The 17208-nt window shown below is 42.6% G+C and overlaps 2 protein-coding genes and 1 pseudogene across 2 annotated transcripts; all 3 read right to left on the bottom strand.

Annotated features, from left to right (window-relative positions):
- Positions 1–630: 630 nt before the first annotated feature.
- LOC146968705 (uncharacterized) lies at positions 631–3095 on the bottom strand (annotated as a pseudogene).
- A 1967-nt stretch (positions 3096–5062) lies between these two features.
- LOC146968706 (uncharacterized) lies at positions 5063–9939 on the bottom strand. The gene is made up of 4 exons (XM_085760410.1): positions 9924–9939; positions 8628–9389; positions 8484–8543; positions 5063–5067 (listed from the first exon to the last, which is right to left on the bottom strand). Exons 1-4 carry the CDS (start codon positions 9937–9939, stop codon positions 5063–5065), a joined length of 843 nt encoding a protein of 280 aa, XP_085616536.1.
- Positions 9940–10502: 563 nt separating this feature from the next.
- On the bottom strand, positions 10503–16440 carry LOC146968707 (uncharacterized). The gene is made up of 4 exons (XM_085760411.1): positions 16205–16440; positions 11605–11813; positions 10691–11565; positions 10503–10608 (listed from the first exon to the last, which is right to left on the bottom strand). The coding sequence occupies exons 1-4, from the start codon at positions 16395–16397 to the stop codon at positions 10503–10505; spliced, it is 1383 nt and encodes a 460-aa protein (XP_085616537.1). The 5' UTR covers positions 16398–16440.
- Between the last annotated feature and the right edge of the window lie 768 nt (positions 16441–17208).

Consider the following 17208-nt stretch of genomic DNA (forward strand, 5'->3'; position numbering starts at 1 on the left):
ATTAAACCCAAAACTGCAGAGAAAATGAATGGAAACTCAATTTCTTTATTAACAAACAGAAAACAAAAGATGTTTCCACCAAGTACAACAATACCAGAAAGAGATTTTTACAGAATTTGCGACACTTTGATAAAAACAATGACATTTTTATTGTGTTGGAATGAGCTGTTACAGTTCAGCTCAACCAACAACTCTGCAGACTCACTTACTGCTGTCATTTATTTGTAGTATTAATTTTATGAACAATTTCAAAATCATAAACTTTAACGAAATATTTCACATGCGAATGTAATTTTCACTGTGTTGTGATGAGCTGTTACAGTTCAATAACTGCAGCCTCACACACACTGCTGCTGCCCTCAGTAACAGTCCTGAGTTTACATACACTCATACGTCTCTTCTTGCCAGAAACATCAGAGAATTGACGGCAACAAAAAAACTTAAACTGTACGTTTACTCTCCTTCATGGATTCTTGTGAACACGTAAAGATCTTCCTGTTGACAAAATGTCTCATCACAAAACTGCAACTAAATGATTTAAGGTGTCTTAACTCTACCTACTGCCTTACATGTACTCCACACACACTACAAGAAAATGGTTTCACTTCTGTATGGACTTTCATGTGCTGCTCAAGACAACAACTGAAGTTTCCCTCCTTTATGGGATTTCAAGTGTGTCGCCAAATTCTCCAGCTCCATAAATGTTTCCCCACAAACACTGCAACCAAATGGCTTCACTTTTGAATGGACTTTTGTGTGAACCAAAAGACCTATCTTCTGGGTAAATCCTTTCCCACAAATAGCGCAACTAAATGGTTTCTCCTGTGTGTAGTCTCAAGTGCACATTAAAAGTCCCTGAATGTCTAAAATGTTTCCCACCGGTAGGACATTCAAATGGTTTCTCCTCTGTATGGCGTCTCATGTGTCTATGAAGAGAACCTCTTTCACTAAATTGTTTCCCACAGGTAGCACACTCAAATGGTTTCTCTCCTGTATGGACTCTCATGTGTTCTTTAAGAGTACGATTATGACTAAATGTTTTACCACAGGTAGCACACTCAAATGGTTTCTCTCCTGTATGGACTCTCATGTGTTCTTTAAGAGTACGATTACGACTAAATGTTTTACCACAGGTAGGACAGTCAAATGGTTTCTCTCCTGTATGGACTCTCATGTGTTCTTTAAGATTACCTCTTTGACTAAATGTTTTACCACAGGTAGGACAGTCAAATGGTTTCTCTCCTGTATGGACTCTCATGTGTCTATGAAGAGAACCTCTTTCACTAAATTGTTTCCCACAGGTAGCACACTCAAATGGTTTCTCTCCTGTATGGACTCTCATGTGTTCTTTAAGAGTACCGCTTTGACTAAATGTTTTACCACAGGTAGCACACTCAAATGGTTTCTCTCCTGTATGGACTCTCATATGTTCTTTAAGAGTACCGCTTTGACTAAATGTTTTACCACAGGTAGCACAGTTAAATGGTTTCTCTCCTGTATGGATCCTCATGTGTCTCTTCAACACCGAGGGTGCATTAAAAGTTTTCCCACACTCTGAGCAGCGGTGAGACTTCTTACCAGTGTCACATTCTTCATCATTTACATGAACAGCTTCACTGTTCAAACCTGACTCAGGTGCTCTGGTTTCTCTCCAGTCATCACTGTCTTCAGTCTCAGAGGACGACTCTGAGACCTCATCATCTGTATCTGGTTGAAGGTCTTCAGGTTGATCTGAGTTCCTGGCTGGTTCAGATCCTCCACAGTCGTCTCCATCGGCCTCTATCTGTTCAGCTGAGCTGCTGGATGGAGGCTCAGCCTCAGTTTGTCTTTGATGAGGTTGTAGGGACTGAGGTTTCTCCTCCTCCTCCTCACTCTTCACATGAAGAGAAGTGAGGGGAAGTTCAAGAGTGGTCGATCGTTCCTCCTCTTCTTCTTTAAGATGTAGACTCTCTGGGTTCTCCTGATCCAGACTAGAGGTCAACTCAGGAGGATCCTCTGCTTCAATCTTCAACAGGTGCTGATCACCTGCAGAAACAATTAAACACATCATGAACAACAGTGTCTTCATACTGTCACTCATATAACTGGTGTCTCTATGAACCCCAATGGTCACCTCCATTAGTGTTAACAAAAGTCAAAACAGGAACATAATTGTACCAGAGACGTTGCGTTGCATCGCGGCCGTTCCCAGTGTCGCTTCTGATGTTTTTTGGGGGGGACTTTTCTTTGTTTTTTGACAAACAGCCGTTTCTCAAAAAACAAAAAACAAAGAAAATACCATTGTTACCCTTTTGTAGAACTTGTTTGTTTCCAACATGTCCTGTTGTAAGGTTACCAGTGCAGACCTACCAACTCTGGAGTAGTGAAAAAGGTGACAAGTTACAAAACTAAAACCCTCTTCATTCATTTCTACTACCCTGGTTGACATAAAAAAAAATTTAAAAAAAAGGTGACTAGTTTGCAGGTTAGCAGTGGTTAAATCCTGAATTGCAATACTCCAATAATGTACGACTATAAATATTCCTAAACTTTAAGTTTGTGTGTGATGAAGACACGATTCAACATCTGAACTGTTTTACATCTTCAAATTAATCACAGAGCAACAGAACGTGTGGGGAAAATAACCTTAAGCTGTTGGTTTTGGCGATGGCTCCTCCAAAAACAGGACTATGGGAATAAATTCAAATAAAAAAAGATACTACTTGCTAGTCGATAATAGCTACGTCAATTTACAGAGTAAGTCGCCTCAACTAAAAGACCTTCTTAGATTTTGTAACTCCCTAGGCTGTTGTACAATTGTTGATAGCCACATAAAAGTTAGAAGATAAATGTAGTACAACGTGTCCTCTTTCTCTACAAACCACAACTTTGAGGTGAAATGATGTAAAACTGAATCACCAACCGGTTTTGTTGAGGACGACTCGAGGCTGCAGGAGAACATCCAGCAGGTTCCTCTGCCGCTCGATCTCCTGTCTGAAGCCCGAAGCCTCCGCCTCGTATCCGGCTACGACTCTGTCCACGGCCGCTAAGATTTCCTGGGAGGCGGCGGCGAGTCTCTCGGTAACAAATCCTCTCAGAAACTCCACCTCAGACATTTTACTCAGACCAAAGACGGTTTATAAACATCTATTGAATATCTTTGCTCAGACTCTTTGTTGTTCCTGGCAGCCAGGAGACCCGAGCTGTTTGTTTCCCGCTGCTCGACTCTCTTCCCGTTTGGTCACGTCACCACGGCAACCGAGGGACGCCCACAAAAACGTCACTTCCGGACATAGCCGGAAGTTTTTTTTTTCTTTTTTTCAATGTACGCAAGTGAATCAAACCAAAGATATTTGAAGCAGCCGATTGTCAAACAAATAAAAGTATCAAATCAAACTTCAAATTATACTAATCAAAGGGCCACTGTTGCACCATGGGTTGTGGTGTACGCGGATGGGAAAAACATAATGTCCAAACAAATGTCCAGTTTCAACAAAAAACGTGGTTTATTTAAAGGATCATAGGGCAGGATTAATGAGAACGGCCAGTGACGCGACGGCCGCTGCGCGTAACTACAGCAACCAGCGAAGCCACCGGCACGGGAGCGCGCACAGACTTTTCACTGTTTACTTTACTCTTTACAGTCTTTCCTATCTGGGGAGGGAGGGGGGGTATTTTACTGTGTTCTCTCTCTCTCTCTCTCTCTCTCTCTCTCACAGACAGACAGACAGACACACACACACACCTGCCTCTTCACTGTGCTGCAGCAGGAGGCTGCTTGTCTGTTCCTCTGAGCTCCTCATGGATCTGTAGGCTATGGGCTCCTACAGGCCGGTACCGAGAATTAACGCGCCGGGTCCGGGTGTCGGGCCGCATCTGTCAGGGTCCACGATCCCATGCAGACCAATCAACACCAGACATAGGCTATTCATGATTTCATTTAAAAAAAAAAAAAAACGGACGCGTCGCGGACACGCCGGCCAGGACGTGAAAAGTGGACGTGTCCGGGCAAAAGAGGACGTTTGTCCACCTGCCTGATAACGTTGTTAAAGTTATAACGTCGGCTTTTAACCGCTAGCTGCGGCTAACGGCTAATAATAAGACAGTAGTGGAGAGGGTGTGTAAGTTAGTGACCTGCCTGCTGCTGTGTGCGTGTGTGAAGGGAGGGGGAGAGAGAGAGTGGCGGCGGGGGGGAGAGGGGGGGTTAACAGGGCTTTCAGTTGTGCTGGGTCGTTTGCTGGCAGTAACAGTAGGCCTAATTTGGATCCACCGTGGTTCAGAGCGATTGATATAACAGGGAGTGTCGCCACTCTGTTACTGTATCAACGGCTCTGCCGCGGTTGCCCTCTTCATGTCTCCATTCCATTGATCCATTCGAAGGCAGTCGTGGACGCGCTGACGTCAGGTCCGCCGGCCAGCGCGCGAAATTCACCCCCTGAATTGCAGCGCATTTTGCAGCACAGACCCCGTTCAGGGCAATGGAGAGATACGCGGATGGGCTCGTTCTTTTTGGTTTTGAACGCTTCCTCACCCATTATTATTTAAAAAACGTAAAACGCATGGGTATTTTCCGGTATTTTCTCACAAATCCTGCCCTATGATCCTTTAACCAAACAGCGAGCAAACAAAGAACAAAGAAAATTCCTGTGCCTCTCCCGCTCCGGTAAAAAACCATTTGCCCACCCAGGTGCATGCTGGTCCCTTACCGACAGCCTACCTATATAACTTCAGGTGCCCCCCCTACCGTGCCCAAATGAAACAAAACACAAATAATAAACAAGAAACACCTAAAGTAAACAAATAATAAACTAGAATACTAATAGAAATCTAATCATAATGAAATCAAGTAAATTGACTGAGAATAACCAAAACTAAATACTCACTAAACAAAATAATAAACTAAACAGCACTAAATACTACAAATAAATAAATAGCTCCAACAATATTCAATAAATGGAAAGATACTCCATGAGCGGCTGCTCCAATGATATGAAATGGTATACACTTTTTTTTCATTGTGTATATTCTCGTATCTTCTGGTTGGATGTACAAAATTTTCTGGAAAGGAAAGCTGGTCATTCAATCAACCTGCAGGAGAAGGACATTTTTCTTTATTTTGATGGTTATCAAATGGACAGTGATTTAATATTTTTTGTACAGCTTGTTTTATTTTTAGGAAAATTTCATATACACAAAAAAAAATGGTCTGACGGAAAACCGAACTTTGCACTTTTTCTAAAGGAACTATTTCAATATGGCACCGACATCAAGGGACTGAAGTTACAAAAAGCAGCGAAAACCAATCTTATTTTGGACAAGTATTTATCTCTATGATAATATAATTTCTTTTTTGCAATTGATACACATATTATCTTTCTTCTTTTTTCTTTTGCTTACCTGGCACAACAGTATTGTTATGTACAGTTCTGTGAATAAAGTCTAAAAAAAAAAAAAAAAAGGTATACACTTCCTGTCTCTCTAAATGGGCGTGGCCAACCGTCACCACCTCGTCTGTGAACGTGTGTGTGGATTTATACAATTTTTAGGTAGATGAAAGTGAGATATTTATTTTTTCTTATGATAACATTAAATATTTACACTACTAACAGTCATATTTAGCATGCCAAAAATAATTTAAATCATTTTCACGGGAGTTCGCGGCCGTTTGTTTGACGTTGCCTAGGAGATCGGTGCCAAATCTCGCGAGACTGTGTCGTAGAGACAGAGACAGGTCTGGAACAAAGTGGATTTTCTCCGGATCTCTCCGTCTGAAAATTACCATTTTGGTGTCAAACTGTTCAGAAGAGATGTGGTTTGTGAAAAATGAGTCCAAATTTTGCTTCAGTGACCGTGGGGAGAAATACCCGACCATAATCGGTGTTCACATTAAATTGTCCCATAGGAATCAATCAAGGGGGCAGTTGTCGGTCTGAGAAGTGAAGCTCACTTCCGCGTTCAAAAAACTGCAATCCCCCCGGATTCCTCTGGGGGCTGGTGTCAGAAGGGAGCATTCCCCATAGACCCCCATGTTAAAATCGCCGACTTTACATCCTCAATAAACATGTTAAAAGCCTGGTGTCAGAACGTTTTTTCGTCTCAATCGATAGTTTCTACCCCCGCACACACTCTGAGGGGGGTGAATTTTTTTTTAACTCTACCGTTTTACTGTTATTAGGTTAAAACTCTGGCCAATCAGGGCGCGGAAACGTTGAGTGACAGGTCCGAGCAGCTCCGGAGACAGGCTGCTTCGAGGCCAGTGGGCGGGTTCTCGGCCGGCCAATCCAACATGGCGCTGTTCAGGCCGCCATATTTGAGTCACAAAAACGACTCCCCAAAACCAATGGGTGACGTCACGGACGCTACGTCCATTCTTTTTACAGTCTATGGAATCAATACACTCCAAGTTGCCTCTGGTCTCTCTAAAGGGGCGTGGCCGTGCAGAAGCCCACGTGACATGCATACAGGAAGCTGACTCGTCATTAATATAATACATCCATGGTCATGAAAGGTCTTGGTTTTATAAACCGTCTTTGATCAAACTAAAAAACAAGACAGTGGAGAAGCGTCTCGACAAAGGTTTAAATGCCGCGCTGTCACGTTATAGTGGCCTGGTAGGATCATAGATACAGAAACGGGTAGGGTGATCGGTTTTCCCCACGGCTCTGACGTTTTTGTGGGCGTTACCTTGGTTACCGACTGGATCTTCTTTCTTCTGGTTTCCGGCAGGCTGTACACCATCCGACGTAATGCTGCCCCCCCACCTGTCATAGCAAGGTGCTTATCAAATTCTCTCATACAGCCCAGAAGAGTGGAGGGATTTTCACACAGCCCTCCCAAAAGAACCCGATTTTTCCCCTAACCCAAAAAAAAACCGACTGAAAGGAAATTACAGACAGGCCCAGATCAGACAGATCTATAAGCAACTGCTGTCTAAGACAAGAATAAAATTGCAGTAAAATAACAGTCTCCAGTTCTCCACACTCACACAACCAATTTACATGCTTTACCCATTACTTTTAAGCTACTTGCCAAACAACAATGCCCCAATCTCAACCTAGTTAAACGAGCTGCATGTAAGAAATGTATATAGTAATCATAAAATCACTCAATATGTCACCAGAGAGGAATCATGTTAATTTGACAAACTGATCTGACAACAATAGTACAGCCAGAATATTCACATTTCATTTTTTTTATTTGCAGAAAATGAATAGAAACTCCATTTCTTTATTAACAAACAAAAAATGAAAGATGTTTCCACCAAGTACAACAATACCAGAAAGAGATTTTTACAGAATTTGCGACACTTTGATAAAAACAATGACATTTTTATTGTGTTGGAATGAGCTGTTACAGTTCAGCTCAACCAACAACTCTGCAGCCTCACTTACTGCTGTCATTTATTTGTAGTATTAATTTTATGAACAATTTCAAAATCATGAACTTTAACGAAATATTTTACACGTGAAATTAACTTTCACTGTGTTGTGATGGGCTGTTACAGTTCAATAACTGCAGCCTCACACACACTGCTGCTGCCTTCAGGTTTTAAACAAGTAGGTTAGGCCACATTTCATTCATAATTGATTTTCAGTACAACTATACACTAATTATTATTATTTACTACACTGTAACACTGACAAATGAGATGGATTCACCATGCGTAAATTGCGTCAGAACCACTGCCACACACTGCTGTTTTGAATTTGACTGCAGAAACAGTTTGGGCCACGTTCTTACATACAGCTCCTTTAGACATTAAAACTTCAGAGAAAATGAATGGACACTCAATTTCTTTATTATTTTATTTGTAGCATTAATTTTTTTAGCCTCACCTACTGCTGTCATTCATTCATTTTTATGAACAATTTCAAAATCATGAACTTTAATGAAATATTTTACATGTGAAATTAACTTTCACTGTGTTGTGATGAGCTTTTACAGTTCAATAACTGCAGCCTCACACACACTGCTGCTGCCTTCAGTAACAGTCCTGAGTTTACATGCACTCATACGTCTCTTCTTGCCAGAAACATGAGAGAATTGACGGCCATAAAAAAAACTTCAACTGTGCGTTTACTGTCCTTCATGGATTCTTGTGAACACGTAAAGATCTTCCTGTTGACAAAATGTCTCATCACAAAACTGCAACTAAATGATTGAAGGTGTCTTAACTCTACCTACTGCCTTACATGTACTCCACACACACTACAAGAAAATTGTTTCACTTCTGTGTGGACTTTCATGTGCTGTTCAAGACAACAACTGAAGTTTCCCTCCTTTATGGGATTTCATGTGTGTCGCCAGATTCTCCAGCTCCATAAATGTTTTCCCACAAACACTGCAACCAAATGGCTTCACTTTTGAATGGACTTTTGTGTGAACCAAAAGACCTATCTTCTGGGTAAATCCTTTACCACAAATAGCACAACTAAATGGTTTCTCCTGTGTGTGGTGTCTCAAGTGCACATTAAAAGTCCCTGAATGTCTAAAATGTTTCCCACAGGTAGGACATTCAAATGTTTTCTCTCCTGTATGGATCCTCATATGTCTAAGAAGAGTACCTCTTCGACTAAATTGTTTACCACATGTAACACAGTCAAATGGTTTCTCTCTTGTATGGATCCTCATGTGGAGTTTAAGATGACTTCTTCGACTAAATGTCTTACCACAGGTAGCACACTCAAATGGTTTCTCTCCTGTATGGACTCTCATGTGTTCTTTAAGACTACCGCTTTGACTAAATGTTTTACCACAGGTGGGACATTCAAATGGTTTCTCTCCTGTATGGATCCTCATGTGGAGTTTAAGATCACATCTGTGACTAAATGTTTTACCACAGGTGGGACATTCAAATGGTTTCTCTCCTGTATGGATCCTCATATGTCTAAGAAGAGTACCTCTTCGACTAAATTGTTTACCACATGTAACACAGTCAAATGGTTTCTCTCTTGTATGGATCCTCATGTGGAGTTTAAGATGACTTCTTCGACTAAATGTCTTACCACAGGTAGCACACTCAAATGGTTTCTCTCCTGTATGGACTCTCATGTGTACTTTAAGATGAGCTCTTCGACTAAATGTTTTACCACAGGTAGGACATTCAAATGGTTTCTCTCCTATATGGAGTCTCATATGTCTAAGAAGAGTACCTCTTTGACTAAATTGTTTACCACAGGTAGCACAGTCAAATGGTCTCTCTCCTGTATGGATCCTCATGTGCATCTTCAACCTCGAGGGTGCATTAAAAATTTTACCACACTCTGAGCAGAGGTGAGACTTCTTACCAGTGTCACATTCTTCATCACTTACATTTATAGCTTCACTGTTCAAACCTGACTCAGGTTCTCTGGGTTCTCTCCAGTCATCACTGTATTCAGTCTCACAGGACGACTCTGAGACCTCATCATCTGTATCTGGTTGAAGATCTTCAGGTTGATCTGAGTTCCTGGCTGGTTCAGATCCTCCACAGTCGTCTCCATCAGCCTCTATCTGTTCAGCTGAGCTGCTGGATGGAGGCTCAGCCTCAGTTTGTCTTTGATGAGGTTGTAGGGACTGAGGTTTCTCCTCCTCATCCTCACTCTTCACATGAACAGAAGTGAGAGGAAACTCAAGAGTGGTCCATAGTTCCTCCTTTTCTTCTTTAATATGTCGACTCTCTGGGTTCTCCTGATCCAGACTAGAGATCTGATCACCTGCAGAAACAATTAAACACATCATGAACAACAGTGTCTTGCTCACCCACTGCTCTCTCCCAGTCACAGCATCAGTGGCACTTCAGCCTCCGGGTTGCCAGTTAAGCTGCCACTGAGCTGCAGCTACGGCTGAAGTGATCTTCAATTGAGGTCGCAATAAATAAATAAAAATAAAAAGATTGATTTCTAATGCCGGCTATGGTCATATTTCCTTGATATCACATGTAATGAGCGGCTTGTCTCTCTGACGTCTGATACGCCGCATCCTGTCTGCAATATGTCTGCCACACACTGCTGTTTTGAATTTGACTGCAGAGACAGTTTGGGCCACATTCTTACATACAGCTCCTTTAGACATTAAAACTTCAAAGAAAATGAATGGACACTCATTTTCTTTATTGTTTTATTTGTAGCATTCATTTTTTTGCCTCACTTACTGCTGTCATTTATTTGTAGTATTATTTTTAGGAACAATTTCAAAATCATCAACTTTAACAAAATATTTTACATGTGAAATTAACTTTCACTGTGTTGTGATGAGCTGTTACAGTTCAATAACTGCAGCCTCACACACACTGCTGCTGCCTTCAGTAACAGTCCTTAGTTTACATACACTCATACGTGTCTTCTTGCCAGAAACATCAGAGAATTGACGGCAACAAAAAAACTTCTTGTGAACATGTAAAGATCTTCCTGTTGACAAAATGTCTCATCACAAAACTGCAACTAAATGATTTAAGGTGTCTTAACTCTACCTACTGCCTTACATGTACTCCACACACACTACAAGAAAATGGTTTCACTTCTGTGTGGACTTAAATGTGCTGCTCAAGACAACAACTGAAGTTTCCCTCCTTTATGGGATTTCATGTGTGTCGCCAAATTCTCCAGCGCCATAAATGTTTTCCCACAAACACTGCAACCAAATGGCTTCACTTTTGAATGGACTTTTGTGTGAACCAAAAGACCTATCTTCTGGGTAAATCCTTTCCCACAAATAGCGCAACTAAATGGTTTCTCCTGTGTGTAGTCTCAAGTGCACATTAAAAGTCCCTGAATGTCTAAAATGTTTCCCACAGGTAGGACATTCAAATGGTCTCTCTCCTGTATGGACTCTCATGTGTCGTTTAAGATGAGCTCTTTGACTAAATTGTTTACCACAGGTAGCACACTCAAATGGTTTCTCTCCTGTATGGACTCTCATGTGTTCTTTAAGAGTACCGCTTTGACTAAATGTTTTACCACAGGTAGCACAGTCAAATGGTTTCTCTCCTGTATGGACTCTCATATGTTCTTTAAGAGTACCGCTTTGACTAAATGTTTTACCACAGGTAGCACAGTCAAATGGTTTCTCTCCTGTATGGACTCTCATATGTTCTTTAAGAGTACCGCTTTGACTAAATGTTTTACCACAGGTAGCACAGTCAAATGGTTTCTCTCCTGTATGGACTCTCATATGTTCTTTAAGAGTACCGCTTTGACTAAATGTTTTACCACAGGTAGCACAGTTAAATGGTTTCTCTCCTGTATGGATCCTCATGTGTCCTTTAAGATGACCTCTTTGACTAAATTGTTTACCACAGGTAGCACAGTCAAATGGTTTCTCTCCTGTATGGATCCTCATGTGCATCTTCAACACCGAGGGTGATCTAAAAGTTTTACCACACTCTGAGCAGCGGTGAGACTTCTTACCAGTGTCACATTCTTCATCACTTCCATGAACAGCTTCACTGTTCAAACCTGACTCAGGTGCTCTGGTTTCTCTCCAGTCATCACTGTCTTCAGTCTCACAGGACGACTCTGAGACCTCATCATCTGTATCTGGTTGAAGATCTTCAGGTTGATCTGAGTTCCTGGCTGGTTCAGATCCTCCACAGTCGTCTCCATCGGCCTCTATCTGTTCAGCTGAGCTGCTGGATGGAGGCTCAGCCTCAGTTTGTCTTTGATGAGGTTGTAGGGACTGAGGATTCTCCTCCTCATCCTCACTCTTCACATGAAGAGAAGTGAGGGGAAGTTCAAGAGTGGTCGATAGTTCCTCCTTTTCTTCTTTAATATGGATACTCTCTGGGTTCTCCTGATCCAGACTAGAGGTCAACTCAGGAGGATCCTCTGCTTCAATCTTCAACAGGTGCTGATCACCTGCAGAAACAATGAAACACATCATGAACAACAGTGTCTTCATACTGTCACTCATATAACTGGTGTCTCTATGAACCCCAATGGTCACCTCCATTAGTGTTAACAAAAGTCAAAACAGGAACATAATTGTACCAGAGACGTTGCGTTGCATCGCGGCCGTTCCCTGTGTCGCTTCTGATGTTTTTTGGGGGGGACTTTTCTTTGTTTTTTGACAAACAGCCGTTTCTCAAAAAACAAAAAACAAAGAAAATACCATTGGTACCCTTTTGTAGAACTTGTTTGTTTCCAACATGTCCTGTTGTAAGGTTACCAGTGCAGACCTACCAACTCTGGAGTAGTGAAAAAGGTGACAAGTTACAAAACTAAAACCCTCTTTATTCATTTCTACTACCCTGGTTGACATAAAAAAAAAAAAGGTGACTAGTTTGCAGGTGTGCAGTGGTTAAATCCTGAATTGCAATACTCCAATAATGTACGACTATAAATATTCCTAAACTTTAAGTTTGTGTGTGATGAAGACACGATTCAACATCTGAACTGTTTTACATCTTCAAATTAATCACAGAGCAACAGAACGTGTGGGGAAAATAACCTTAAGCTGTTGGTTTTGGCGATGGCTCCTCCAAAAACAGGACTATGGGAATAAATTCAAATAAAAAAAGATACTACTTGCTAGTCGATAATAGCTACGTCAATTTACAGAGTAAGTCGCCTCAACTAAAAGACCTTCTTAGGCTGGATTGCACCAACAAGGTTTAACTTTAAAACCAGATTAAATCATGGTTTAAGTTTAAATTCTGTTGCACTAAACTTTAAAACTAGTTCAAAATTAAGACAGATTAGATTTAAACCTCCCTTTAAACCTCAGTTTAATTTTTACTCTAAACTAAGTTTAATTTTAATCCTGTTGCACCAGAACTTTAAACTCCAGTTTAAACTGTGATCTAGGGTTAATTTTAAACTGACAGTGGAGGAGGTTTAATTTTTTCAACGGCTGCATTTTTGTAGCCAGGCTAGCGCCACTCCTGGTTCCGGCTAATTTCATTTGCCTCAAACATGTAGTCAGGAAACTAGTAACATGTTTTCGTTTGCTCCGTCCGCTCTGGTGGACGGACCAATCAGCGAACAGATGGGGAACTGAAGGCGAAGCCGTTGAACTCAAGCGCTCAAGCTAACCTATGAGCTTAACCGGTGTATAGCACACGTGACCACCAAGCAGCAGCGATTAGTTGAAGCAAACGTAAGCAACCGCCTCCCGGAAGCAAACGAATCCCTATGGCTCGTGTTCAGACGCTATATGAAATGTAATGAAATAAGCGGCTGATGCATCAGGCTAGCATTTTTGAGCTGGAGTGAGCAAAATTATGAAGTTCCTTGAGGAAAATTGAGAGACAGGCAGCTCTGTCCCTCAATTTTCTCTCTTTTGCTTTGTTTTGTTGCGCACAGAGACGTTTCTGAGCGGAGAGAGACGGTGTTTTCTCTGACAGAGCTCAGGTGAAGCTACTGCAGCCGAGTAGAAGGCTCAGGGCTGCTAGCTGCACTAGCTGTCTCTGATGCTAACGAGTGCTAGCACGTCTCTCCCTCTCTCTCAGCAGCAGCAGTCAGGAGGACAAAAGAAAGAAGTACAGTCTGAGTGAAGCGCTGGAGCTGCAGACCGATTCCTGACCGTCACTGACAACTAAAGCCTCGACTGGTAACAAGTATGAGGACCGTTGTGGGGAGCTAGCTCGATGCTAAATCCGGCTAGTGGTAGTGGTTAGCATCCACCGCTAACACCGTCTTCCCAGCTCGGCTCTACTGTTTAAAAAACAAAACAAAACAAAACCAGAGGCTCCGTGTTGGTGACGGCGGGTATCGGCCCAGACTGTATTTCGTTTCCTCTGCGGTCTTGACTGCTGCTGTCAGGGGCAGGAGGCTAGTCTACACAGTTGAGCCCGCCCAGCTTGAATGTTTTGTTTACAAACTGCAACGAACAAAACTCCATTTCGCATATTTAATTAGTTTCCTTTATACACACTTGTCCCTACTGATTTAAATCAGTTTAAATTCAGTTTAAATTCAGTTAAACTGAGTTTTACTAAACTGAGATTAATTTTAAATGGTGCAACAGAGCTCTGCTTAATTTTAAACATGGATTACTCTCTCATGGAAACTCCAACAAAACAGTGTGAGGGATGTGTGGACAGGAATGAAGCACATCACGGGGATGAAGGGGAAAGACAGGCAAACATCAGGGAGCCTGGACAGAGCAAACCAGTTCAACCAGTTTTTCAACAGGTTTAGCTCACCTCCTGCCACCCCTCCAACACCCCCAGCCCCCACACACCCACACTCTCCTGCACATCACCTCTCCATCTGCCCCCCTCCTTCTCCCCCACCTCCTCCTCCCCTTCCCCCACCGAGGACACCAGTACCAACCATCCAATGGTGACTACAGGCCAGGTAAAGAGGCAGCTGGAAAGACTGAATCAGCGAAAGGCAGCAGGCCCTGATGGCATCACGCCTAGGATCCTGAAGACCTGTGCCAGCCAGCTGTCTCCCGTACTGAGACATCTGTACAACCTGAGTCTGAGTCAGGAGAAAGTCCCGATGCTGTGGAGGACGTCCTGCCTGGTTCCAGTCCCCAAGAAGTCAATGCCATTCGACCCAGCTGACTACAGACCAATCGCCCTCACATCCCATGTGATGAAAGTCCTGGAGAGACTGGTCTTAGACCAGCTGAGACCACAGGTGAGGACGTTTCTGGACCCCTTGTAGTTTGCCTATCAGCCCCATTTAGGAGTCGATGACGCTGTCATTTACCTGCTGCAACGTGCCCATATGTATCTGGACGGTGGAGGAGGCACTGTGAGGATCACATTCTTTGATTTCTCCAGTGCTTTCAACACCATTCAGCCTCTGCTACTGGGTGAGAAGCTGCGGGTGATGCGTGTTAACGACGCAGTGATCTCCTGGATTACTGACTACTTAACAGGCAGGCCACAGTTTGTCCATCTGGGCAGTGTCCTGTCTGATGTGGTGGCCAGTGATATAGGAGCTCCGCAGGGGACTGTGCTTTCTCCCTTCCTCTTCACCTTATACACCACTGACTTCAAGTACAACTCTGAATCATGTCACCTTCAGAAGTTCTCTGATGACTCAGCTGTTGTCGGGTGTATAAGAGATGGAGAGGAGGGGGAGTACAGGACACTGATACAACTTTGTAGAGTGGTCCGAACAGAATCACCTGAGGTTGAACATCAACAAGACCAGAGAGATGGTGATCGACTTCAGGAGGAAGAAGATACCTTCACAGCCACTATGGATAGAGGGGAGGTGGGGGAGGAGGTGGAGGACTATAAATACCTTGGAGTGGTGATTGACAACAGACTGGACTGGAAATCTAACACCGAGGCTGTGTACAAGAAGGGGACGAGCAGACTCTACTTCCTGAGGAAGCTGAGATCCTTCAACGTGTGCAGCAAGATGTTGGAGATCTTCTACCAGTCTGTTGTTGCCAGCACCATCTTCTTTGCTGCTGTGTATTGGGGCAGCAGCATCAGAGCCAGCGACATCAACAGACTTAAGAAGATCATCAAGAAGGCTGGCTCTGTACTGGGTCTCAGACTGGAGTCCTTTGAGACGGTGGTGGAGAGGAGGACACTGAATAAACTGTTCTCCATCATGGACAATGACCAGCACCCTCTCCATCACACAGTGGTCAGACAGCGGAGCACCTTCTCACACAGACTGCTTCAGCTCCGCTGTCGAAAGGACAGATACAGGAAATCTTTCCTGCCAGGCTGCCACATGCCATCACACTGTATAATAACAGCTGAAAAAACTCTGGTCATAACTTACAGTCTCTACGCACCTTATTTTTATACACACAGTTACACACATTGCACATTTTCTTCTTGCACTAAAATCAACGCTGCCAATTTGTTTTTGTATATAATTTTGTACATCACATTTTATTTTATTTGCTATTGCTATTTTATTATGTATAGTTTGTTCTTTATATTTTACTATTTTATTATGTATAGTTTATATTCTTATTCTTTATATTCTTATACTATATGTTGTTATCGTCAATGTGTGTCTGTGTAATACTGCTGCTGCACTGTAATTTCCCAGATTGGGATCAATAAAGTATATCTATCTATCTATCTATCTATCTATCTATGGATTAACTCATTTTAAACTGAGTTTTACTAATCTCTGATTAGAGCTAATCTTAGATTAAATTAAACCTTGTTGGTGCAATCCAGCCTTAGATTTTGTAACTCCCTAGGCTGTTGTACAATTGTTGATAGCCACATAAAAGTTAGAAGATAAATGTAGTACAACGTGTCCTCTTTCTCTACAAACCACAACTTTGAGGTGAAATGATCTAAAACTGAATCACCAACCGGTTTTGTTGAGGACGACTCGAGGCTGCAGGAGAACATCCAGCAGGTTCCTCTGCCGCTCGATCTCCTGTCTGAAGCCCGAAGCCTCCGCCTCGTATCCGGCTACGACTCTGTCCACGGCCGCTAAGATTTCCTGGGAGGCGGCGGCGAGTCTCTCGGTAACAAATCCTCTCAGAAACTCCACCTCAGACATTTTACTCAAACTCTTTGTTGTTCCTGGCAGCCAGGAGACCCGAGCTGTTTGTTTCCCGCTGCTCGACTCTCTTCCCGTTTGGTCACGTCACCACGGCAACCGAGGGACGCCCACAAAAACGTCACTTCCGGACATAGCCGGAAGTTTTTTTTTCTTTTTTTCTTCTTTTTTTTAATGTACGCAAGTGAATCAAACTAAAACAAGTCAGTGGAGAAGCGTCTCGAAAAAGGTTTAAATGCCGCGCTGTCACGTTATAGTGGCCTGGTAGGATCATAGATACAGAAACGAGTAGGGTGATCGGTTTTCCCCACGGCTCTGACGTTTTTGTGGGCGTTACCTTGGTTACCGACTGGATCTTAAACCGTCTTTGCTTCTTCTGATTCTTCTAGTTTCCGGCAGGTTGTACACCATCCGACGTAATGCTGCCCCCCCACCGGTCATAGCAAGGTGCTTATCAAATTCTCTCATACAGCCCAGAAGAGTGGAGGGATTTTCACACAGCCCTCCCAAAAGAACCCGATTTTTCCCCTAACCCCCAAAAAAACCGATTGAAAGGAAATTACAGACAGACACAGATCAGACAGATCTATAAGCAACTGCTGTCTAAGACAAGAATAAAATTGCAGTAAAATAACAGTCTCCAGTTCTCCACACTCACACAACCAATTTACATGCTTTACCCATATTTTTAAGATACTTGCCAAACAACAATGCCCCAATCTCAACCTAGTTAAACGAGCTGCATGTAAGAAATGTATATAGTAATCATAAAATCACTCAATATGTCACCAGAGAGGAATCATGTTAATTT

The sequence above is a fragment of the Trachurus japonicus genome, chromosome 18 (genome assembly GCF_045865225.1).
Source record: "Trachurus japonicus isolate A0001 chromosome 18, Traja_1.0".
In the NCBI taxonomy this organism is placed as follows: Eukaryota; Metazoa; Chordata; class Actinopteri; order Carangiformes; family Carangidae; genus Trachurus; species Trachurus japonicus.